Source organism: Aricia agestis, chromosome 5 (genome assembly GCF_905147365.1).
Source record: "Aricia agestis chromosome 5, ilAriAges1.1, whole genome shotgun sequence".
Classification (NCBI taxonomy): domain Eukaryota; kingdom Metazoa; phylum Arthropoda; class Insecta; order Lepidoptera; family Lycaenidae; genus Aricia; species Aricia agestis.
In genome coordinates, this window is record NC_056410.1 from 4,911,426 (window position 1) to 4,937,035 (window position 25,610).

The window sequence follows — 25,610 nt, forward strand, 5'->3', positions numbered from 1 at the left end:
TTTCCCACCGTTTGTGAATAAATAAACATGTGCCTTAGTCCTAGATTAATATCAATAAAACTATTGTATGCTAAAATGCTTACTATTTCATTATACACATATTATTAAATAATTAATATTCGAACTTATAAAGCAACGGTCTAGACCAGTGGTCCCCAACCTTTTTTTCATGCGAGCCACAAACATGTTTTGATTTTAGTGTCGCGGACCGCAACAAAAATTTTTTAGGGTTAAAAAGTAACATTCCTCAAAATTAACAATTTAAAAGTGGAAAGAATTTATCGACTATCACATAGACTACGTTATTTCCGCGCCGCGGGTTGGGGAATTGGGGATAGCGGGCCTAGACTCTAGAATTTCTTTTTTGGATATCTTTATAATCTCTATTAGGCACTAGCACTACTAAATACCTACTAGCACAGACTAATGTCCAACAAAATTGTGTCAAGGTACTAGGATTTCCAAGGTATAATATTTACTAGCTGTTGCCCGCGACTTCGTCCGCGTGGACTTCAGTTTATAGCGCGCGATGTCATGTCTCATGTGTCAATAAAATTAGTGTCAAAAGCTTTTATAAAAAAACCCTGGTACATCAAAACAGCTGTGCAGTGTGTACATAAAGGCCCGTCCGCACGTTTGCCAAACCTCAACAAATCGTCACAAACGGTCACAAAAACAAACGTGTGGATAGGGTGTTTGGCTTGGTTTGTTTAGGTTTGCAAAGATTTGTCAATCCGACCCAGTGTCGGTTTTTCGACACAAATCAAAGGGAATTTGCCGCAAGCGTTTGCCACTCGTCCACACGCATAGCTGGGCATTAACTCGTTAATCCGTTAATCGTTAATTAACGAAGTTAACATTTTGATTTAACGGATTAACTTTTAAGTTAACTTTCAAAAATATTAACGGATTCGTTAACTTCCGTTAATATGCAGAAGTGCGTTAATCCAGACCTGTTAGTATGAAACGACAAGTGCCGGGCGGGCGGGCAGCGCGGCGCCGCGGCACGGCAGCAGCGAAACAAAAACAATACTAGATACATTTTCAGGCGCATGCGAGTGAGAAGAGATTTGTTTCGTTTTATCATTTTATTACTCTGCGCCGCGCCGCGCCGGTGCTTATAGAGAGAGTGATTTGTTTATTGTTATTCTATAAATCATTTGCATGTTGATAAAGAAGAGTGCAGTATAATTTAGTTAGGTAGAATACAATAATTATAGAAGTATTTTATTTTGTCCCTTAATACATGTTAACTTCCAAAACCTTAAACCAACAGGTTTTGTATGTACACTAACCGAATGATATAAGTTACAACAAGGCCATATTACACATATTAACGATTAACGTTAACTTGCGTTAATTCGTCCGAAATGTAACGCTTTAACGTTTAACGAAGCTAACATTTTTTTTAACGGAGTAACGATTAACGAAGTTAACTATTTGGTTAACGGTGCCCAGCTATGTCCACACGTTTGTGCGCGTTCAATCTTGTCGATGCTCTGTAAGCGAACAGACGTGCTATACGTACTATGGTTATAACTGATTATTTTTGTGCTTACTTCAAAATTTCTTGCCAGAAAATAATGAATCATAAAAGTGGGGCCAGATAATAAAATGCTAAAAATTAATATCTGGTCATTGGGCCCACTGGGCCTAAAAACCTTGGGACGAAACACCAGAGTACTCATCCGATCGACGTCATCGGACACATAATGTCAGATGTCTGCCGGAACGCACTCTGTTCATATATTTTGTGTCTGACGTTCGGTCCGGATGAGCTGTCAGATGCCGTCTATCGGATGGCAGAAATTTTTAATTGCGTTCCGGCGGGCGTCTGACATTATGTGTCAGATGACGTCGATCGAATGGCAGTTCAAATGTTTCTGACGGATCGCGCTCTCTCTTACATTTTGTACTGAGCCGAGTGAGCTCGAACTCGCCGGAAGGAAATTTCGGATAGTGTGTGGTGTGGCGGTCCGGCCGACGTTCAAATGTTTCGTATCAGAAATTTCGGACGATGTGCGGGCTTAATGTTACGTCACTGCATAGATAAAGTACTGAGTTATTTAATAACGTAAAAAAGTAATAACAAACGAAACAAAAATCGAAACTCGAATGTAAGATGATACCACCTCTTATTAGAAAGAAGTCTGGGCAAGCGTTACCGCGATGTAGGAGACGCACGGCGCCATCTATATTTCCTTGTGAAATGAGCTGATTATATGTGGTCGAACTTTTTTAAGCCAAAAAAGTTCGATTTTTTTATATGTCAACGAGACGATTTTTACTGATAGGGCCCCAATAACCCCATCAATTATTTGTCACGGGCCCCGGATGTTATAGTTATATACGCCACTACATACAAATCACAGTTTGTCTAATGAATCGCCATACAAAAAAAAAATCCTTTCCGTCAGCTGGTGTCAGTGTCATTTTGAAAGTTCTGACTTCCGAAGTGCCAAATGGTTGTCAATTGTCAAAATTGATAAAAGTTACAAAAAATCGAGTTTGCAGGACCTACACGTTTGGTACACGTATAAAAGAAAACAACATTATTTCTGGTTTTTATTAACTGAATCATGTTTTGTTTTTGATACTTTGTTACAGTAAATTTACTTAAAATTTCAAGTGATATCTAATAACACTTTTAAATCGCCGAATAAGTACATAAAAATGGATGGAACTGTGGTGCTTATATTGTTGGCTTTGGTGATGTTAATAGGATCTTATGTGGCTGGGAGCATTCCTCTTAACGTTAGCATGTCTGAGGTAAGGTTACGACGAACAAATCTTTTAAATTCATTCAACCTTACAGTGTGAAAGTCAACAGCTGTTACTAAATCCTGTTACTGTTTCGAAATCTGTCATGTTCTCTTTTTAATGCAACCTAAGTAGATAGAAATAAATAGTACGGTACCGTACTTTACTTCTGATAATATAATTATTTGTAAACAAACAACAAGGCTGGCAAGGCACCTGCAACTCTTCTGATGTTTAGAGTGTTTAGGGCGACGGTAGTTGCTTTCCATAAAGTGACCCGATTGCTTGTTTGCCCCCTAACTTTATTTATATATTAATCTTTCGATCACGGATTCTTGGAAATTCTATTGTGTTCTATTGTTGTCGCGATCACTGGTGCTCTTAAGGGACTTGAAAGGAAAATGATAGAGTGTAATTTAACTTATAATAAAAATATTATTGTTGACTTGACATTTCAGGACAAACTCCTCAAAGTGACTGTATTTGGCGCAGGTCTGCTGGTTGGGACAGCCTTGGCGGTAATCATACCGGAAGGAGTGAGAGCCCTCTTCTCCGAGAGACCCAACCTCCCCACAAAGGAGTATACACCTGAACCAGTGGACAAGGATGATTTGCACTCAGTTATTGGCATTACACTCGTTTTGGGTAAGTTACTAAAGGTGGGGAATAGTTTTGCTTGTGTGTACAACTGTATATTCCATTTTCCTCTATCCTTTATGCCAACATCATAAAGATCGCGTCTTATAAACTCTAATCCAGAATGGATAATATAAAAACAATTTTTTTTTGTCTTTTTTTTGTCTCATTTGAATGCAATTAGTGATGCATTCTTAAATCTTACAGCATCTTGTTAAAAATAATTCTTGAGTCTATACTCCATGAATTTCTTGTACACTTCCTTAAATACAGAATTGAATCCTTTGTATGGAACAGTAATATTATAATTTGAATTTTTTAAATGTTTTGTCATTCAAGTATTTCATATTGTTGTAACTTACAATAAGGTTTAATTATTATTTTCAGGATTTGTGTTCATGTTACTTGTGGATCAGATGTCCTCAAGGTTCAATGATTCAAGTAATCCAACAGAAAGAAATGTAACAGCTACCGTGGGACTAGTGGTGCATGCTGCAGGTTAGTTGTAAATAGTGTAGATTTGTGTACTAGCTGTTGCCCGCGACTTTGTCCGTGTGGACTTCATTTTATAGTGCGCGATGTCAACAAAATTGGTGTCAAAAGCTTGTATAAAAAAACCCTGGTGCGCCTTAAATCAAAACAGCTGTGCAGTGTGCACATAATATTTCATTTTTTTAAAATTAAACTTTATATTTTATGCCAAATTTTAAAGCTTATTTAGTCCCCAATTACACAACTTTACCCATAAATTATTTATCATTGATAGGTTTAAGGCTACGTCACTGCATAGATAGAGTACTGCGTGACTGTATTGAGTTATTTAATAATGTAAAAAAGAAATAACAATCAAAAAAAATCGAAACTCAAATGTAAGATAATACCACCTCTTATAGAAAGACGTTTGAGAAGGGTTAGCGCGATGTAGGAGACGCACGGCGCCATCTATTATGAATTTTTGGAACTAACTTAATTTGAACAAATTTACGCATTTTCACCCCCTTACAACGCTTTTTTCCAATAAATAAGTAGCCTATGTCCTTTCTTCTGAGAAAGGACATAGGCTACTTTAAACTATCTGTATACATAATTTCATAACAATCGGTTCGGTAGTTTTGGCGTGAAAACGAGACAGACAGACAGAGATAGTTTCGCATTTATAATATTAGTATAGATTTTTAGTTCTTGTCTGATACTATGAAATATGTACAGACAAACATATAACCTCCTTTTTATTTTTATTTCCTAGTAACAAAATGTGTTCCTATAATGCCTCTGTATACTGTGGGAATATTTTTGTATTATTGGGGATTTAATTTAAACAAGGGATATTATTAAGTTGCATAGCCATTTTTAATTTTTAATTTCTTACAAGCTCAAGTGAATTCATTATTTTAATACTATGGTCTACCGTCTATGTAGCTATTGTTTAAAATGCGCATTCAATAAAAACTTTTATTCAAACATTATCAGTTCATGCTTATTCAAAATTATGCAATCATACATTTTATCAAATTGAAAGTTTTGAAAACAATAGATTTTATTATCAGCATATTAAATGCTGATAATAAAATCTATTAACATAAATGATTTTGATTAATATGATGTGTAAATTTTGTGATCACACAAATTTCAGACTAAGCACCATACAAATATTTGGGTCACTCGGAAACAAATATTTGCCATGCTAGCAAAATAATGTTTGTGAAACAATTTAATGAGAAATCTCCATGATAGAATGATCACATTTAGGGCCTGTTTCACCACTTTCTGATAAAGTGCCGAATAGGCTATTCACAACTTTTTTGACAGATTCTCCATACTTCATCTGTCAAGTTAAGGGGCGGATAGCCTATTCGGCACTTATCAGGAAGTGGTGAAACAGGTCCTTAGTAGTCTAAACTTGTGTCGTGTATTTATGAAGTAATTGCTACTGTTGCCTTTTAATATACTCATAGGGTATCTTAGTAAAACGCAAATATCAATTTTAAAGTTTATCATCCCTACTTTTTCATCACATAGGTACTTTTTCGTAAGACTAAGTGCCTCGCAAAACTTGCCGCCTGGGACCTCGCCATGAGTAAGGCTGCCACTGTACCAGCACCAATAATGCTTTTAGGCTAAAAGTATTACTCATCAAATTACGCGACATTTACTGGTATTTGTAATGTTTCATCCTTAAAATATATTCCTGTCTTACCTAACCTATGTAATTTATTGTATTAGATATCCGATCTCGTAAAAATCGATATCGTAATGTGAAAACGCTTTGAAAGCGTTTTAAATTGTGTTGTTGCAGCCGACGGTATCGCTCTCGGAGCCGCGGCGACGACGTCGCACGCGGACGTCGAACTCATTGTCTTCCTAGCCATAATGTTACATAAGGCGCCGGCTGCCTTTGGCCTGGTAACCTTCTTAATGCACGCGGGACTCGAAAGGTATATATTACACACGAAAAATTAAAACTTCATAAAAGTAAGGATATAAGCATAATGATATTAGTCTCACAATAGATCAGTCTGAAATTTTGGCAGGCTTTGCAAATAATACTTAGGTATTATGAGAATTTTGCAACACAGTATGCGAACTCGTGCCTTGGTAGTTTTTTTAAATTTAATGAACGAGGAATCAAGCAGACTGATACCTGATGGTAAGCGTGTAGCCGAGGTACATAATATATTCGACTGGAGGGGTGGCATGTTTAATTTTTTCCACCTTACCTTAATCTTTATCTTTGAAAGTTCCATAGTATTTCAACTATAGAATGGCGAAGATTTTTTGCCAAATTATTCTGCTAGCTGACGCGATTACTAGTATGATCGTGTGACATATCATCAGTGCGACATAATAACATTTAGATTGATCATACAAATAGCGCCCTCTGGTCTTAAAATCTTCCTCATTGTATTTCTACTAGTTTAATTTAATTAATTTTTTTTTTTTTGCTTTCAGGAACAGGATACGAAAGCACCTGTTGATTTTCTCGTGCGCGGCGCCGCTACTGGCCGTGCTCACATACTTCGGTATTGGCAACGAGAGCAAGCAGACTTTGAGTGATTATAATGCTACAGGTATTTTATAATATGTATTTCTTAAACCAGTCATAAACATCTGAAGAAACTTCCTTATCGCGCGTCGCGAAAGGGGGCTAGACGGAAAAAATAAGACCAAAAAGTTGTAACGACACTTTCTGCCACAGATATAGATCAAGATAGATACCGCATGTGTATGTGTTACGCTTTAAGAACGAAAATGCTCAGTGAGCGAAAAAATAGCTCACTGTGACCACAACGCGTAATTGTGAGCTATTTTTTCGCTCACTGGCAACTCCGTTGCGCCAAAATTTGTTTGTCGCGGCGGGGCCGAGGATAAAAAGTATCCTAATATTATGTCCTTTCTCGGGTCTCAAAGTATCCGCATACCAAATTACATCAAAATCATATTAGTATGGAAGTATGGATTTGGAAATCACTTAAAAGTTAAAACGATTATTTGAAATATTTAATTTAAAATTATTTCTTATGGAATACGAAGTTTTTTGACTGCCTTGAAAACTTTTCAAAGACTTGCGTTGGTATTGTTACCAAGCGGCGATATGGTATTAGAATAAATGTTCAGAACGCGTTATGGTTTTTTGTGATTGCCAAAACGCGTCATGACCGTTTTCATTAGAGCCACAACGCGAATTTTGTTTTCACTGTGACCACTTCGTTCCATCCGGGTGTCCCTTGACACCTGTCAAGTTTTTTTTTTCATAAACTTCTTATAAGTTTCATAATGTTATTTTGTTTTGCAGGTATTGCCATGTTATTCTCAGCGGGGACATTTTTGTATGTCGCAACAGTTCATGTGTTGCCAGAACTCACCCATCCTCACTCGAGCACGCACACCCTGCTACCCCAAGATGGAGTGCCAAAGAAGGGTTTTGGCGGACTCCAAATCTCTGAAGTCATAATATTGACCGTAGGTGCTATGCTTCCGGTCCTCCTGACGATGGGACATGAGCACTAAGACTGAGTTACCATTGAGAAATTTTTAGTGGCTGTGTTTTAAGTTTAGTATTTGTTCTGTATTTGAATGTGTTGTAAATGACTGCTGTTTGCGACACAGATATTTTTTTTACTGGCAACAATTTCGCAAATTCAAGTTGTGATAAGACATAAGCACAGCATTACAATACTATAATACCACAGGAATTAAGAAACATAAAATTGATTTAATGTATTATAAATAAACTGTAAGTAAATATACTTTTATAATATATCCTCCTAAAAACATACTTAATATCTTATTTACTGGCTGTCTTTATCTGTGAAGTGACAGTATCAATTGCATCAGACAAAGGTAGCATATTTTGTGAATAAAGTATCCACTGTGTAATGTTATTAGTGTATGTGTAAGTAAGTGTTAACTCTGTTAAGATTGTATGTGTATATTGGACTGTAAATTTTATTTTTACAATTAAATGTATTTAACATTTCACACAAGCTCAACACTCAGCTCAGCTCAGTTTTTTATATGAAAACTCATTCCTTTTAACTTATCTGTATACCTAAAATGTAATAAAAATATCTACAGGCATTCCACAATTAAAATGATTGCAACAAATGTTAATAATGTTTTGTTCTATTTTATTATATTGGGTTTCTTGTTATTCTGATCTATTAAGAAGTGTTAGCATAGTAGCTAAAAATACCCTAATAAAAATGTAACATTTTGTATGCTGCAGTCTGGATTATAATTAAAAAAAAAATTGTGCAATATACCGATTACCGAAAGTCGTAATAAGTTTACATTTAATATTCAGCCAACTAACTTAAGAAAAATATGGTAACCAGCAAATTGCAAAAATGAAAAAAATTGTATCAATACACTAGCTTTTTCTGTACATAAATTTACTTTAATTAATATCAATCATTAATGTGAAAAATTATTCGTGTATGTTTGTTTTTTTAGATGTTTATTATTTTATTTTGTAGGTAAGAAGTACCTATGTATTTTTAGAACAATTTTAAATAAATGAACAACAGCTGGTTAAAGTTGTTTAATTATTTGTTTAGTTTTATTGCTAGTTTTTATCGTTTTATTATTAGAAGTCTACTTTATCATCCTCTATGGTCTAGACCAGTCTTTCCCAAAGTGGGCGTGTACGTGGAACCCAGAAAAAAATGGGGGCTTATTGTAGAGGCTTAGCGGGTGATTAGTGATTTTAACGATTATAGCAAATCATGTTAATACAAATAACCGCGTTTTGCCCAAGAGGGCCTCCCGACGACGCATGCCAGCTAGATATGCTGCGAGTGTGAGTGTGGTGCCAGGGTAATGCGCTGTAAACGCGGCACCTCCCCTTTCGCCTCCCGCGACCCTTTTTGAAAACGGACGGCACGCGCCGCCCGCCATTTTGTTTTCAGTGGATTTCGAGCCGTGAGACTGCGCGTACGTACCTTTCAGTCTCCCGCGCAATACACACGACGTTCGCACCGCAAGCAACATCGTCTTTCCGTTGTGTTATTCTTTATCGTAGTAACTATATACTGTAAAGTGTAAATACTGTAACAAACTGGACCACTGATCCACAACTTTGCTTAGTTAATAAAGTCCTAGAAACCACACCCTGAGTTCTCATTTTCTGCCTACCGGCAGTGGCGCATCCCTTTTGGTAGTTCCCAGTACTAAATCTGGCACCCACGCCTATACGGCCGCCATCTTTTGAGCGGGAGTCGCGGTTTCTAGCTCTTCGTCGCTGTAGATGTCTTGCGGTTGTTCCGCGTTCACTTTACTTCTTGTACGCGTCATTACTATTATTACGCGGATAATTCGTACGTAATGTGTATCGCGTACGCACAAATGTAGGTAGGTACGGAGTCGCGTCGCGGAATTCGACACACGGGGTTCACAAAAATCACACTCACAAGTTACAACACGAATTTTTATTTTATTTATTTTTATTTAAGTATTTATTTATTTATTTAGAAAACTTACAGCTCTATTTAACAGGATAACTTTCTATTCTAAAAAACTGCAAGCCAATAATAAGTTTCCACTAACACAATATCTAAAGTACTTATGAAATATACTATAAATAGTAATTAACCTTTAAGAAATATACTTAACTACTATTACGTGCTATTATGATTAAATACTACTTTTCTAAGACTAATCTTCTTAAAACCAGCCACCAATGGCATGTATCATTGATAGCTAGTTTTAGAAAACTTATGCTAATTGGAAATAATTAGTGTTAAAGTTGAATTATTGTAAGATAATACTTTAAAATAGTTTCAGATAAATCAAAACAATACCTATATACCTAAATATGTTTTTTAATTAAGTTGCGACTTTCACCATGCAAGTCTAAGCTAAATAACAAATTAAAATAATACTTACTACATTAAGTATACTAAAAGTTTATAATCAAATTTAATTTTACTTAATAGTTTTAACACTATTAAACCGTATATCTTTAAACGAGCAATTATTGTATACATACACATACATTCACATACCTACACACATATATATATATATATATATATATATTTAATATATATATTTCTTGTGTGCGTGTGTATGTGACTGAACTCCTCCTAAACGACTGGACCAATTTTGATGAAATTTTTTGTGTGTGTTCGTGGAGATTCGAGAATGGTTTAGATTTACAGTTTGGTCTACTGGAAAATGTTTTTTCAATTAATTTCTTATTTATAAGGAGTTGTTGATTTTGGAATGTTTTACATTAGATCCGGCGGACGGCGCTATCATCGCATTCAATATTATTCTATTTCAATTTTAGTTTGTCCTGACAGATGGTGCTACGATTAATTTGAAAAAAATTTTGTTATTCAATTCATGTGCTGATTCAAATATTAAATAAATAACACATAGGCTACAATTTTAACCGACTTTCAAAATGGGGGAGGTGTTATGTTCGTTTTCTTATATTCAACGATTACTCCGCCGTTTGTTAACCGATTTTCAAAATTTTTCTTTTGGTATATAGGGTATCATCCCAATTTGGTATTATATTCAGAAAAGTGGTGATCTGATGAAGGATCCATAAGTAATCGAGGGAACTCCTCAAAACTTATAGGGAAACATATGGTGACTTCGGTTTCGTGAGAAGTATTCTAAGCATATGCTAATAACAAGTAAGATTTTGCACCGAGATATACCTGGTATACCGTGGTTCGGAAGGTGCTGAGAGAATTCCTGATTCTTTATAGATACAAGTTTGGGAGTTTCGGCGTTGTTTTAAGAACAGAAAGCATATGCTACTATGCAAATTACATTCTTCATCATCATCATCATCATCATCACTACCATATTATACCATTTCATAGTCTTTTAGATCGAGACTCGAGTTTGTCAAGCGATAATTAAAAAAAATCTATATCTACCTAATATTATAAACCTGAAGAGTATGTTTGCTTGAACGCGTCAATCTCAGAAACTACAGGTCCGATTTAAAAACTTATCTCAGTGTTAGATAGATCATTTATCGAGTAAGACTCATCATTTATCGAGAAGGTTATAAAAGAAGGTTTAAAATGTGGGAAAAACGGGGGAAATATTTTTTATGGGAAAATGTACCTACGGATTCTATAAAATTTCTAATTTACGCGGGCGAAGCCGCGCGGGACATCTAGTATATATATATATGTGTAGGAACAGGAGAGGCCAGACATCAGGGCATTCTTGATCCTCGGACATTTTGATCACGGGAACAGACAAGTTTCTTGGTGGCTATCCTTTGGTAGCTCTCGAACAGAATGTCTGAATCTTTTCAGTTCTCGAAAATGTTAACACCAAAGCCCGCCAAGAAGCATGTCCAAACTGTATATATTATGTCTATGGTCCAAACCTTTTCGGCTTGCGTTCCACCAACCATCACAAACTTAACATTGTGTACCAACTTAACGAAATTTAACTTTACACAATCTTTCAAATCTGATTGGCTAAAGTGAAGAAGTTTGCCAACACATCAACGTAAAGATCATAATCAAATTCGCAACTTGACAATATGGCTAACGTAGTAAAAGAAAGTCAAATTAGTAACTGTGTACAAGCTCGCCAATCATGATCAAGCTAATCAGAAAGTTAGCGTTGTCTACCAACATAACTTAATGGCGGCTCTCGACATAGGCGAACGCGTTGGCCAACGCGTCTGCGGACGCGTTGGCCCAATGTGTAGAACGGGCGTTCGCGCGTTGGCCAACGTCTAAATACCTACGGCCAACGCGCGAACGCCCGTTCTACACATTGGGGCCAACGCGTCTGCAGACGCGTTGGCCAACGCGTTCGCCTATGTCGAGAGCCGCCATAACAAATAATAAATCAAATCAATAACCGTATTCAAGTTATAACATAGTCTGCCAACATTACATAACAAATTAATAAATCAAATCAGTAACCGTATTCAAGTTAAAATCAAAATGTGAAAGGATGTTAACATCAAAACACCTACTGTGTGTAAGTTTCGCCAACATGGCAAAACTAATGCAAGAAAGTTTACATATTATGGCGCTTATTGACATAAAGCGCCCTCTCTTAGCAAGGATTGCAGTAAACGATTTAGTGAATAATTGTAAGTGTGCAAACTCCTGCCAGCAGATGGCACTACACGTCTCGATCCGACATATATATATATACACTTACATACATACATACACACACATATACATACATATTTATATTATATATCGTAGGGGGTTTCAGGGGCGATAAATCGATCTAGCTAGGGATCATTTTTTAAAAAAATGTCATTTTATTCGTGTTTTATCGAATAGGTAGTTTGATATTAAGTATCAAAAAAAGATTTTGATATAGCCTGTCTAACATTACAAGGTTTTGCGGAGTAAATGTCAAATGTGGGGTTTTTTTGAACAAACTCATTTATTCGACCACATGCCCTAAAAATATACGAATTACGCCGATAATATGTGTTGAAAGTTGGTAAGTAGAGTGGAACAAAATTTCTGAAATATTTTGTAGGGATGTTAAAATGTAGTTTGGTTTGGCAGTCGATGTTACCATTAATTATTTTTATTAAATAACACAAGTCTGTAATATTTCTGTGAATTGTAATATAAGTCGGAAAATAGTAACCACTTTTGTATTGAAGGAATCGTAAAAACCGCTTTTGAATGGATTCGATTCTATTAATATAAATGTCATATTTGGGATTCCAAACCTCAGACGCATATTCTAGTATACTCCGGACATAGGCACAATATAAGATCTTGAGTACTTTTAGAGCAGAGAAGTTTTTACTCACTCTAATGATAAACCCGAGAGCCTTTGACGCCTTATTAACTATGAAATCAATATGTTTATCATATAATAATTTTGAATCTACCATGACTCCCAGGTCTCTCATATTTAACGTTCTCTTAAGCACAGTACCCCTGATGTTGTAGGAGAAATTAAGTAATTTAATATTTCGTGTGAAAGTCATGGCATAACATTTCGAGATGTTAAGATCTAGCTTATTAGCTAGACAGTATTCATTAAATCGATCGAGATCTTCTTGAAGTAGTTGACAATCAGTTAATGAACGAATATTTTTGAAGATTTTTTTGTCATCCGCATATAATAAGAAATTTGAGTTCTTAAAACATAGGGCTATATCATTGAGGAAGATCGCAAACAAGAGAGGGCCTAGGAGTGAGCCTTGGGGGACACCTGAGGGAACTATAGCCCAATAAGATATAAAGCCGTTTATAGCGACAGCTTGCGAACGATTAGCGATATATGATGAAAACCACCGAAGTAAATTGCCATGAATTCCTGCATCATATAATTTTTTAAGTAAGATAGAGTGATCTATACGGTCAAAAGCTTTACTAAAATCAGTGTAAATCATGTCGACTTGTTCACCTATATCCATAAATGAAGAAGTATAGTCATTTGCTGTTAGAAGATTAGAAACAGTAGAGCGCCCTTTCAAAAATCCGTGTTGTTCGGGAATGAACCATCTGCGTAACGATGAGTACAGTTGTCGGTGGACGATTCCTTCAAAGATCTTAGAGAAGACACTCAGTTTTGAGATGGGTCTATAGTTCTTAACTGAGGCTTTATCTCCGCCTTTATGTACTGGCGTAATAAAGGCGGTCTTCCAAATATGGGGCACATATCCTTCTTCTAATGATCTACTGTAAAGGATGCAGAGTGGATCAACTAAACTCTTTGCACATTTTAGTATAAGTACTGGATGCAAATTGTCAGGACCTGCTCCTTTATTCGGGTTGACAGACTTGAGTGCCTTATGCACTTCTTCAGCATCAATGTTAATATTGCCTATATTAACGTTATTTATATTGATCGTATCATAACTGACACTTGGACTAGTAGTAGGATGAAGAAAGTTTGATTGAAAATAAGTGTTAAATAAGTTACAGACTTCAACACCATTGGTTGCAGAAATATCGTCAAAGTTCATTGTAGAAGGGTAAACATTAATCGATTTCTTATTAGCTTTAATAAAAGTCCAAAAAGATTTTGGATTATAGATTATATTTTTCTCCGTGGTGGTCAAATAAGATTCATAGCGTTGGTGTTCTAAGACTTTAAATCTTTTCCTAAGTATAGAAAAAGTAGAATAATCACTGATGTTGCCATACTTTTTATATTTTCGATGGTACTTATTCTTAGAGTATACATTAGCAAGCTATAGAGCGCGCGCATCGCTCGTTCCCCGTTGTGCCGATCGTAAGCAGAAGTTCTATAGATACTTGTCAAACGTATAACGCAAGTCTAGTGATGTTCCATGCGCCATCGTAAGACGCTTATAGGAAAATATGTTCACACTCGTGCTTACAGTTCATACCTTGTTAGAAGCACTCTATAGCTTGCTATAATGTTTACTCTATATACTTATTCTTTTCCTTTAATAATTTTTTTAATGATGAATCATACCAGGGAGGAAATGTACTAGTGGATATGGGGAAATGTAAAAAAAGTATGGGGAAATATTCGAGCCTATGGGGAATGTGCGTATTTTGAAGATCACTTATGATGTCATAAAATTTTTTAACTGCCTCTTCTAATGTATTATTTTTTAAATAGTCATTCCAGTTAATTGAATCTAGCACAGTACACATCTCTTCATAATTTCCTGAGTTATAAAAATATTTAATCCTTTTATTAGTACCTAACATTGGTTGTTCCGACAAAGGTATATCTATACATATTGATCTGTGATGAGGTAGATCCTCTGGAACCAATAGATCATCACAAGCTGTAACTTGAACTTAAAAGTTAGAGAATACTAGATCTAAAAGCTTGTCATTATAGTTTCTAACTTGATTTTGCTGTGATAACTCGCATTGGGCGAGAGTATCAATGAAGGTGGTCTGTGCGCAATTGAGAGTGACCACTGAGTCCACCAAATATTCACCTTGTGAGCTCCAGTTCAATAAAGGGAGATTAAAGTCTCCTGTAACAAGAAATCGATCATCCGGATGCTCAATAATAATATTAAATAATTTATTTGAGAAATTTTCAAGTCAACATTAGCGCTATTACCGTCATTTTGTCTGCAAAGATAGATTGTACAAATGTGCAACTTGGAAGTGATCCTACCACTACTTGTTCTGTGTTTGATGGACACCCATATATCTTCTGCAGAAGAACGCCAGTCCGTACGCTCTCTAGCGTCTAGGTCCCGGCGGACCGCAATCAGGACACCACCACCCATAGATTGACTCGTCTGATTGTAGTCCCTATCGCGGCGCCAGACTACATACCTATCGTCAAACAACTCCTGGTCGTTGATTCCTTCTAACAGCCACGTCTCAGAAATCAATATAATATCGTAATTATTATTGTACACATTTCGCTTGAATTCATTAGTTTTCGTTCGGAGCCCCCTTGCGTTTTGATAAAAAATGCTATATGTTGAGTTCATTCTTAAATTGGTTTACGAGTAATAATGTCCATAATGGAAGGAGTAATAATATGAGTAAATTAATAGTTAAGTGACTTATAGGATTTTTAATTGCTCGATAATGAACTGAAAACATCTTGAAAAATGTGATAATATTAAAAAACAATTCATACTCAATCATAATAATTAAGACCACAAAATTATGTTTCCAACTTTTCTCTTTATAAAATAATCTAGAATATTTTACTATTTTTATCATCCAGTAACTTACGCGAGCTTGTAGTAAAATGCATAATTTATTTTTGTTATGGTGTAGTATTGTTGTAACAAATAGAAAATAATATAGAATTGTTTGATCACTTTTAGTTTTACCACTAATCCACACTGTTGGGACGCCAGATATAGGCGTGGGTGCCAGATTTAGTACTGGGAACTACCAAAAGGGATGCGCCACTGCCGGTAGGCAGAAAATGAGAACTCAGGGTGTGGTTTCAGGACTTTACTAACTAAGCAAAGTTGTGGATCAGTGGTCCAGTTTGTTACAGTATTTACACTTTACAGTAGGTACGATTTATTTCATCTGGATGCATTTTAAATTGAAAAAGAGGGCGCGCTAAAACATAAATTGTTGTCAAAATGGACAGCAGACAGAAGAAGTTTGGGAGCCGCCGTTTGCTGTAAAAGTAGCAGCGCTGAAAGAGTAAAAAATAGTTTTTCATCTTTGTATGAGATAATTCTTGACGTGGCCCGGGGGCGTCAATAAATAATGTTACGGTACACGGCATACGGACATGTGGTGCCATCTAGCGGCAAACCAGCGAAACTGATCAGGGGACACACTACACATAAATCCCCTACTCGAAACTAGATAGCGCTAGGTGGTACATGCTCGAGCCTCCTAGAAAGTTCCACTTGTTTACTTGTTTACGTGAATCGGGAATTTTCTGGAATTCGTCTCGCCATATAAAAAGTCGCAGGTAGACGGCCCGGCGATTCAGTTCGATCTGAGCGATCTTCGAGGCGACAACAAGTGATCAATAGTAAGTGAACCAGTGAAACCTGCGACTTGGCTACGACCTAGGACAGTGATAGTGCTTAGTGATTGGACCTAGTGATTAGTGTTTGGACTTAGTGCTAAGTGTTGTGGCCTAGTGTTTAGTGCAGTGTTAATAAAGTCTTCAAGAGAGTCACCAGGTCTTTCTCTCCAAATCGTCGAACCCTAGCACGTAACAATTAACTACTTTACTGACTTGATTAATTATTGACGATTTCATATTGTATGATTAAACTTTAAAACCATGATTTCGAAAAACGATTGCGAAATTTTTCCCGCTTTTTGCTATTCGAATTTTGTATCGCCAGTCCTCACCTTTAAAAAACACGCAATCTAAAAAAGGGGAAACCCCAAAACTCACAAATTACAAAGCAGACTTTTGTACTAGTCCCAGTGTACTAGCCAGTGCGATCTGACGTTACGATAGCCAATCAAATCACACTAGCCGATTAAAAGACTGTATTTCACAACATGGTTAGAGTTTCAGAACACACCCAAAGTGTCTGTCAACTGTCAAGTATTCTGTATTTTTTTTACATTTAGTTCGTGCGTTTAATTTTAATTTTCGGTATATTGTTGTGATAAATTTGAATTAATTAATGCATTATTAAATATAAAACAGGGTACTTTATCGTTTATTTTTATAATAGCAACAACCGTAAGTAATTACTAAACAATAAACATTGTATTGCCTTTAACTGCAGTGTGTTAAATGGAACTACAAGACGTTCCAAATGCACTACCTACACTTGTATTTTTAATGGTTTTTGGGTTTTTACGTTACAGGTTCACAAATTAATGTCATAATTAAAGGATTAAGTAGATAAAAAAATGTCTGAAGCAAAACCGATCATAATACAAAAGAATAAACTTAAAACTTTAAAATGTATGAATGGTGATATCATTCAAGAAGATGTTATTTACAGAGCTACACCAAACGATTTCCTTAACGGGAAATACCCGAACTTAGTAATAAGTAATAAATTAAATAAACTCAACAATTCCAGTCAAACACAAGCAACTTTTTCCAGTAATAATTCCTCTGTTGAGTTAACTTCTGACGCAGTAACACAAGTAATAGGACAAAAAAACTATGACTTAGTTTTAGCAGCTTTATGCTCTGTAATAAATCAAGATTTAAAAATAAAGGCTATCCTGTCCTTGTTAAGCACAAAGAAAATATCTAGCAATATTGTTGTCAATAGTAAGCCCAAATCAGGAAAATATAATGTCTCTACTCAGACAGAGCAGTCCAGTATGACCCTACTGATGAAGGAGAAACTACGGAGAAACCGTAAAAGCCGTGTGGCTAAGCCCTATGTTGTCACGGATCAGCTCAATAAAGTTATTATTCACCCAAATCATATAAAGAGTGAAGTAAATATCAAAAAGAATGAAGTAAAACAAGAAAATGGTGAAGAATATTGGCCAAATTTAAAACTAATGGATGAAGAATTGAGCAATGCATCTTGGGGAAGCACAAGCAACTTGTCAATACTCAGCGACAACATACCAAATAAAGTACTCGATCCACAATTTATGTTGAATAACATAGACAAACACACAGAATATATTTTATCTGATTATGATACCAGTACAAAATGTATAGGTGAATCTAATGCTCTGTTAGATGGACAGCAATCAAATATAGCTGATTCTAGAAATCCAGCAGTCAAGCACAGTATTAGTGATTCACTGCAAGTAGTGTCTTCTGAGGGAAAACTCAAGCTCGTAGTTCAACAAGCATTAACAGATTTCAAACTTTGCATACAGCGAAATGAGGATGATAATTTGTAAGTTAATCCAGTTGGTCCCCTACTTCATTCATAGTCAAAACTGTTAGATGATAATATTTTAACTGCTTCTCTTTGTTTAATCTGTCAATTGTGCTGGAATATTAGACCCCAAGATATTATATTATTGTAGTTTATGAGTCATGGATACTCTAGAGCAGAGGTTCCCAATCTTATTTTGTCTATTGCCCACTTTGAGAGCATAATATTTATAAATGCTCTCAAAGTGGGCTCTCAATATTGTTATGTTTTAGCACCCCCTTTGTATCAATTTAAAAGCATCCAGATGAAATAAATCACCCCCCAAGCTTCTACACAACACCCACATTTTTTTCTGGGTCCTACGCTTTAAGACCTTCATTGCCCACTTTGGGAAAGACTGCTCTAGTGATATGTACTGTAGTGTTAGCACAGATATGACTCATGTCTTATGTTTTTTAAGCCTTTCATTAATGCAGCACAAGCAATTAAACAGAAAAACTATAATAAGTTTTTTTCACAAGCATAGAAGAGATATCAATAATTATTATTATTAGACTTAAATCAACTCACTCTATATCAACAGACCAATACATCAAGCAGTTCTCGAGGACAATCCATCCATGTTAAAGAGATTTTGCATTATGTCAAGCGTAAGAGGAGAATCCCTTGATGAGTTATCAGGGAACAATTTCGTAAGTTCTTTAATGCTATCAAAAGCTATATATTTGATATTCAATTTTCGCGCGCTTGATGGAAATATGGCCCCCTATTTACATTAGACTTTTTGACTCCAACAAAAATAAAAATTAAACACAGGCAAACATAAGTCTACTTTTCCACAAAACTTGGCTGAAAAGAAAACAAGCAGATGTATGTAAAAGTATACACTATTTTATGTAAGGGTCAATTTATACTAGCGTAGAGTCGAAGTGCATTGAAGCAAATTACTAAAACTGAACATGAGGCTACTTGACGTATATTCAATTTCATTGAACAAATGCATATTTCTAGTAGAACTTGGCCTAGGAAACCGTATTTCACCCTTATCATCAAATAAAAGCTTATGATTGATAAATAAAATCGATTTGAAAATATGATTTTATGAAAATATGATTTGTAATGACAAAAACGCTTTTGCGGTACTTCCGATTTGGATGTGAGTTGTGACGTCATCAGACTCGTAATTTAGTATCTTTTTTTATCGCGCTCGTTATATGTAAGTTTATTTGTACATAATAATAAGAATAAGCCTAGAAAGATTTGTAAAATATTTTTTGTTGAATAATTAAAATAAAACATCAGTTTTATATATAATCTCCATTTATTGTAGACAGGAAATGAAATGGCCATAACTTTTCTCCAAAAGTTTTCAACATTACAAATGATTTCTAATTTCTTATTTAATTCTTTTATAATTTTTGGGCACTTTTAGACTCGTACATTTAGCAAATTAAGACTGGGTTGTACCAGAGGCGTGGGTAAAGTTAAAGTTAAATTTATGGTTATAGTTAAGGTAAATTTAACTTTAACTTAACCCTTAACTTTGCCCGGAGAAATTGATAGATGACAGCTGATCCAACAAGGTTAAAAATGCGCGTGGGCGGGAGCGCTGCTGGTAAAGTAGAACTGTCAAAAATGGCGGTTTTTGTATGATGACAGCGTTAGTTCCTTTTTTCGCCACATGCATTTAAAACCTTGTCGAGCTCTATGGTTATAGTTAAATATGGCGCCGTAATGGCGTCCATTTTTAACTTTACCCAAAGATTTGACATTTTGCACTGTATACAAAGTTAAAGTTACAGTTAAAATGTTACATCCAGTCTAAAAAATATCAATAAAGAGAGTTTAAAATACAAAACGTATGACGTCACACTTTGGCGGACAGTGTTGTGGACAGTGTTTTCGGCGCCATTTAAAAGGCATATTTTTCAATCAAGTTTTTTATGGGTTTCTACTGTTTAAAATATTAAAATATTGGTTTTTTTGTGAAAATAAACGATTAAGAAGCGATTAGCACGAAGAAAAAAAATAGGTCAAGTAGCCTATTCAACCTTAACTCCAAAGCGTTAACGTACACATTACATCTGAGAATTTAAAAAGGGGCGCTCGCGTCGCATTCCCACGAATTCGCGCAAATGCGCCCGACCAACACTGATTGGTCTCGCAGAATTAATGTGTGCGTTACGCTCTGGAGTTAAGGTTGAATTTTATATGTTCAGATTTTGGGAATTCTCTAGAGACTGCTCTAGTATAAATTGCAGGTATATATCTGAATGATAGTCGACGGAAACATTTGTCTCAAGTCTCAACCGTGCGCGCAGGGTCTAATATAAATGCTTATCAACTTTTGTTTCCCTTTCAGACTGCCTTACAAATGTCAATATTTCGTAATTCTGTGCAATGCATGGCAGTGCTGCTTCAATATGGCGCTGATGTCTTTGTGACGGACGATGACGGTCGTACCTGCTTTCACTTGGCTGCGGAAAATGATACTGATCATCTCAAACTACTTGTGGAGCACTGTAAAAAAAATCCGAGGTGGGTAATTATAATTTAAAATATGCAAGTACATTAGAAAACGTACTTGCATATTTTAAATTATAATTAGTATATGGAATTTATTGCGGTATTTATCTCATTTTTAGGATTAGGACTAATATTGTGTAAGCAAAGAACATTCATATAATTGTGTTGCGATTGGTTTGTATGTTTGCGTACGTGCACGCTACACATGCGGCACATTGCTACTTAGGTAAGGGCCTGATCACACCTACCAGGTCAGGCGAGACAGTGCCCTCGTCCGAGAACTTGGTGTGCTCGGCCAATTTGATTGACCCAAGCACGGTTTCGCTACATTACTCGTTAGGTTGTAATCAAGGATAACCGTGCACACACCTCGGGTAACAAATGACGAACAATATACGCAATCCAGCCTTAGTTATTCACTGGGTAAAATTATTTAATATACATGTATCTCTTATTTTCAGCATGGTTATGGAGCAGAATGAAGAATTGTGGAATTCCTTTACTGTTAGAAATAGTAACGAAAATATAAGCAAGTTTCTACTACGTTCCATCTGTACTACATGCGATTTACAAGGTAAGTTAATAGAATTTAAATATAATATTAGTACTAGCTGTTGCCCGCGACTCCGTCCGCGTGGACTTGAGTTGCCGGGATAAAATGTAGCCTACATTACTTCAAAATTTCCGCGGTACGCATTATTTTATTATTTTCATACCTCGATCGTGGGAATCTCAGACACAATAGATATTTAATTTTTATGCGGCACCCGGGTGCCGCTTGGGAGTTGATGAGTTAATAAACAAAATTGACGTCAAATTTCAAAGCTTCGTAAAAGCTTTGACCTGACCAACCGCCGAAGGTCATGTCACTGCTCACGAGCCAATAAGAAACTAACTTGAGAGGTTAGCGCGAGGTAGGAGACGTTCAACGCCATCTATTATTAATGTTTGGAACTAAATTAAATCGAACAAACTTACGCATAAACACCCCCTTATTTTCCAGTTAAAAAGTAGCCTATGTCTTTTCTCAGGGTCTAGAGTCTAGACTATCTGTATACAAAATTTCATTGCAATCTACTCAGTAGTTTTGGCGTGAAAGCGAGACAGACAGACAGAGATACTTTCAAATTTATAATATTAGTATGGAAGTATGGATTGTTTTAGAGTATTAGCTTAGAAAATAGTATAGGTCGCGTACAACTTAAGATCATTGGGCAAAAATGGATTTTTAGGGTTTCCCGATTTTATTTTACCGAGATTTTACCAATATGCGCTATAGCACACTATAGCCGGGTTGGGTCGCATCGCATTGACGGATTTTAACGCTCACTGTGGCAGAGCGTGCGTGCCGGGGCGGGTCGGCGCGCAACGCATTGACGGATTTTGAGTTCAGTCATCAGTGTGCTGCCTAGGATCCTGTATCTTGCAACTATGGATAGCTCCGATGAAGTGCTTTCGTTTATTTCGTAGATCTGTACTACGTTCACCCTGTTGACGCCTGCGCTCTGCTCGACCGCCAGTGTTGCTAGACGGCCATCACGGTTTCTCTCCAAGTGTTCCCCGAAATCCCCCCACAAGTCATAAAATATTTTTTTTATTTACTATTAACGGGAAATTAACAAATGGATACGATGAATGTTCACTACTTCTGCAATAGCGGCCATATTTACAGAATCAGAATCTTCGCGAGCTTCAGATTGATCATTTTTATGGTTCCGGTCGTAACCAAAGAGCAAAAAAACGGGACTCTACTACTTACTAAGATTTCGCTGGCTGTTCCCAGATTTTTTCTTCCAACAATCCCCCAATTGTCCCCATCACCTAAAAAAAACCCAAAGGGGAGACTCCCCTCAATCTGGAATCACTGCTGACGGCGTGGCGGGGGCCGAGGCTTGCCGGGCCGCATCGCATCGCATCCGCCGCATCGCATCGCATCCGCCGCATCGCATCGCATCCGCCGCTTGCTATAGCACACTGTTGCTAGGGCGCAGCGGGTCTTGTCGAGCCGTGTCGCATTGACGGAAATCCGCCGAGTAAAAATCCGCGCCGATGCGCCCCGGCACAGTGAGCGATCCGCTTCCATACAAATTGTATGGAGGCGGATTTTTGCGATGCGCCCCGGCACGCTGAGCCCCGGCACAGCCCGTCTCAGTGTGCTCAATCCTTTATAAGATAATTATTTTCAGGCTACACTCCATTGATGCTGGCCAGTAAATCAGGTGTCGCGAAGAACGTGAAGCTCCTGATAGATATAGCCCCAGACACGATCAACATGGTGATGCCCAACTGCGGCAACACGGCGCTCTACCTTGCAGTAGCTGCGGCCTGCGTGGACGCCGATGGTAAGTTTATTTTATTTATTTCGAAAACTAACACAGTAAGCCAATAGGTTTTCACTATTAGACAAATATGACATAACACCCAACTCACAATATACACCCAACTTAGGCCGGTATAAATAGTCAGTACTCAAGATGCATCTCGGTCTCAAGACACGGTTCAGGCTCTGTGATTTGTTGGCTGTCCAAATTTAGACCAATCACAGAGCCGAACCGCGTCTTGAGACCGGGACGCATCTTAAGTACTGACTATTTATACTAGCCATAATATCCTTATTGTTATTAAGTTAAAACTTAGGGTGGGTTGTACCAACTTACTATAACTATAAGTTCTGTAAATTTAACTATAACTACAATGCAAAATGTCAAATCTTTGGTTAATGTCAATAATGAACGCCATATTTAACAATAACCTTGAGCTCGACAAGGCTTTAAATTAACGTGTCGAAAAAAGGATAAGAAGTTCCTTTTTTCGATGTCATCATACAAAATTCATATCAAAATACATATACAAAATACATACATCTAATGCATCGTACAAAAACGCCATTTGTGACAGTTCTACTTTACCAGCAGCGCCTCTGCTCACGTTCATTTAAAGCCTTGTCGGACCAGCTGTCATCTGTCAAATTCTGTGGTCAAACATAAGGTTAAAGTAATTAGCCTTAACTATAACCATAACTGTAACCATAAACATGCCTCTGGTGTAACCCACCCTTAAACATATTTTATATTTCTCTTCTTTCTTCCCTTTTCTCTATTTACGCTTCATCTTTTCTTAAACATAAAAATCAAGCATTACTCTACTGTTGTTTTCGTGGGGTCCGTTAGCTTATGTCCTTTGAGAGGGTCCAAAGAATTTAGCCTGCCCCGCCTCCCTACAGCCGCAAAGCTAGAAAAACTTTCAATAGCATACAAGATAGCCAAGTAGGGCAAAGCCCGTTTAAGTTACTCGTTGATTTATTATAATAATATTATACCTCTCGTTCTACGTACGAATGAAAGAGAAGATATAATATTTACACGAGTTTTTACTCTGACGAGCTTTGGTGAAATCTAGCAAAGCTCGTGGCTCGGGTGTTTGAAATTCTATTTGCCACCAGTTGCCCACCCTTGTATATAGAGCCCAATAGCCGGCATGCGGTGTATTGCCATATTTAGACAGTCGATTCTAAATGTGGCAATACGCCGCATGCCGAACGAATTGCGGCGTAAATCGTGCCCCAACTATAGTCACCCGTGTACACCCCGCATAAGGGTCAAACACCCTTCTTAGTACAATTCGTCACTCCATTCCTTTTCAGATCGCCAAGACAAATCTGACGTGTCGGCAAATTACCTGCAGACAGTGGAGACTTTGATAGTGAACGGGGGTGATCCCTATTTACAGAACAGCTCGGGCAGTAACGTCAACGACCTGCTCTCGGACTCCCACACCGGAAACCAGAAGCCGGGCTACCTGATCAAGCTTTCGCTGCTCATCGCCAACAAACTCACCTCAGTCAAATACTTTAAGGGAAGCACCATGAGAAACTTCGAAAAATATATGCTCGTGAAAAACTCGCAGGGAGACATTTCGATAGCAGATATAAACGAGTCGCACAAAAATAAAATTGTAACCAGCGAAATACAAAGTAGTACGAGCGATACTATACCATCGAAACACGTTACCAGTGATGATAATACCATACCAGAAACACCAATTGTGGAGTCACGAGCTGCTAAAACGCCGGTCGTCATCCTTCAAGATATACCAATCGTTAGTGTCGCTCAAGTGGCTAATGTGACTAGGAACGATTGCGTCCCTAATAAAACTAAACCATCGGTTCGTCCATTAATTTTGAAGAAAAATAAAATACCAAAAGCAAGTCCCGATGTAGCACTACCTGTAATAAAATATATCATAATACCTAAAGTTAAAGGAGTCGCAAAACCTAAAGTGAAACGTATTACAAAACCTAGAGTGAAAAATACTTCAAAAGCTAAAGTAAAAGCTGGTGCAAAACCTGCAATAAAAGATGTTGCAATACCTGAAGTGAAAGATAAAACAACATCTGAAGTAAAAGAAACTGCAACACCTAAATTAAATACAACAAATTCACCACTGAAGTTTGTTAAAATTTTACCCAAGGTGGATCCTAGTACCGATCACGAAACGACCGGAACAAAAAGATTAAACATCGACGTAGAACCGACAGCTTGTAAAAAAATAAAGAGAAATTCTGTAAATATTAACAGCTGACACCCACTGGTGGTATCATTGTTGAGGCCAAAAGAAAAAACTTTGTGTAGCAACCATAAAGTTAATATACCTACCGGAATAAAGATACAATCCCGAACTGTCAAACGAAACCAAAATTGAATTACATCTGTGTGTACAAATCTGTTTGCGTGCGCGTGAAAATGATGTTCCTACATACATTTTTCTTAGAGCTCAAATTGTCAGCGTGCCGATAAGCGCAGACTGGATGTCAAAATAGATGAAAAAAAGGGTTCTGCAACTTCATATCACGCATCTCTTTATACCACGCAGTGTTCTGATAGTGACGTCTCGCTTGCTCAGCTCTTTGTTTCTCTATTCCCCTAGGTATTTATTAACTTTATGGTAGCAACTAGGCTAAAAACCTAAATAGCTGTTG

At 36.8% G+C, this 25,610-nt stretch overlaps 2 protein-coding genes across 2 annotated transcripts; both read left to right on the top strand.

The window, feature by feature from the left end:
- Positions 1-2,498: 2,498 nt before the first annotated feature.
- LOC121727210 (zinc transporter ZIP9) lies at positions 2,499-8,117 on the top strand. The gene is made up of 6 exons (XM_042114915.1): positions 2,499-2,769; positions 3,219-3,405; positions 3,784-3,894; positions 5,693-5,831; positions 6,346-6,464; positions 7,190-8,117. The coding sequence occupies exons 1-6, from the start codon at positions 2,674-2,676 to the stop codon at positions 7,402-7,404; spliced, it is 867 nt and encodes a 288-aa protein (XP_041970849.1). The 5' UTR covers positions 2,499-2,673; the 3' UTR covers positions 7,405-8,117.
- A 9,012-nt stretch (positions 8,118-17,129) lies between these two features.
- Positions 17,130-25,275, top strand: LOC121727205. Its single transcript, XM_042114904.1, has 6 exons — positions 17,130-18,124; positions 18,690-18,798; positions 20,469-20,644; positions 21,094-21,206; positions 22,819-22,974; positions 24,276-25,275. Exons 1-6 carry the CDS (start codon positions 17,163-17,165, stop codon positions 25,211-25,213), a joined length of 2,454 nt encoding a protein of 817 aa, XP_041970838.1. The 5' UTR covers positions 17,130-17,162; the 3' UTR covers positions 25,214-25,275.
- The last annotated feature ends 335 nt before the right edge of the window (positions 25,276-25,610 follow it).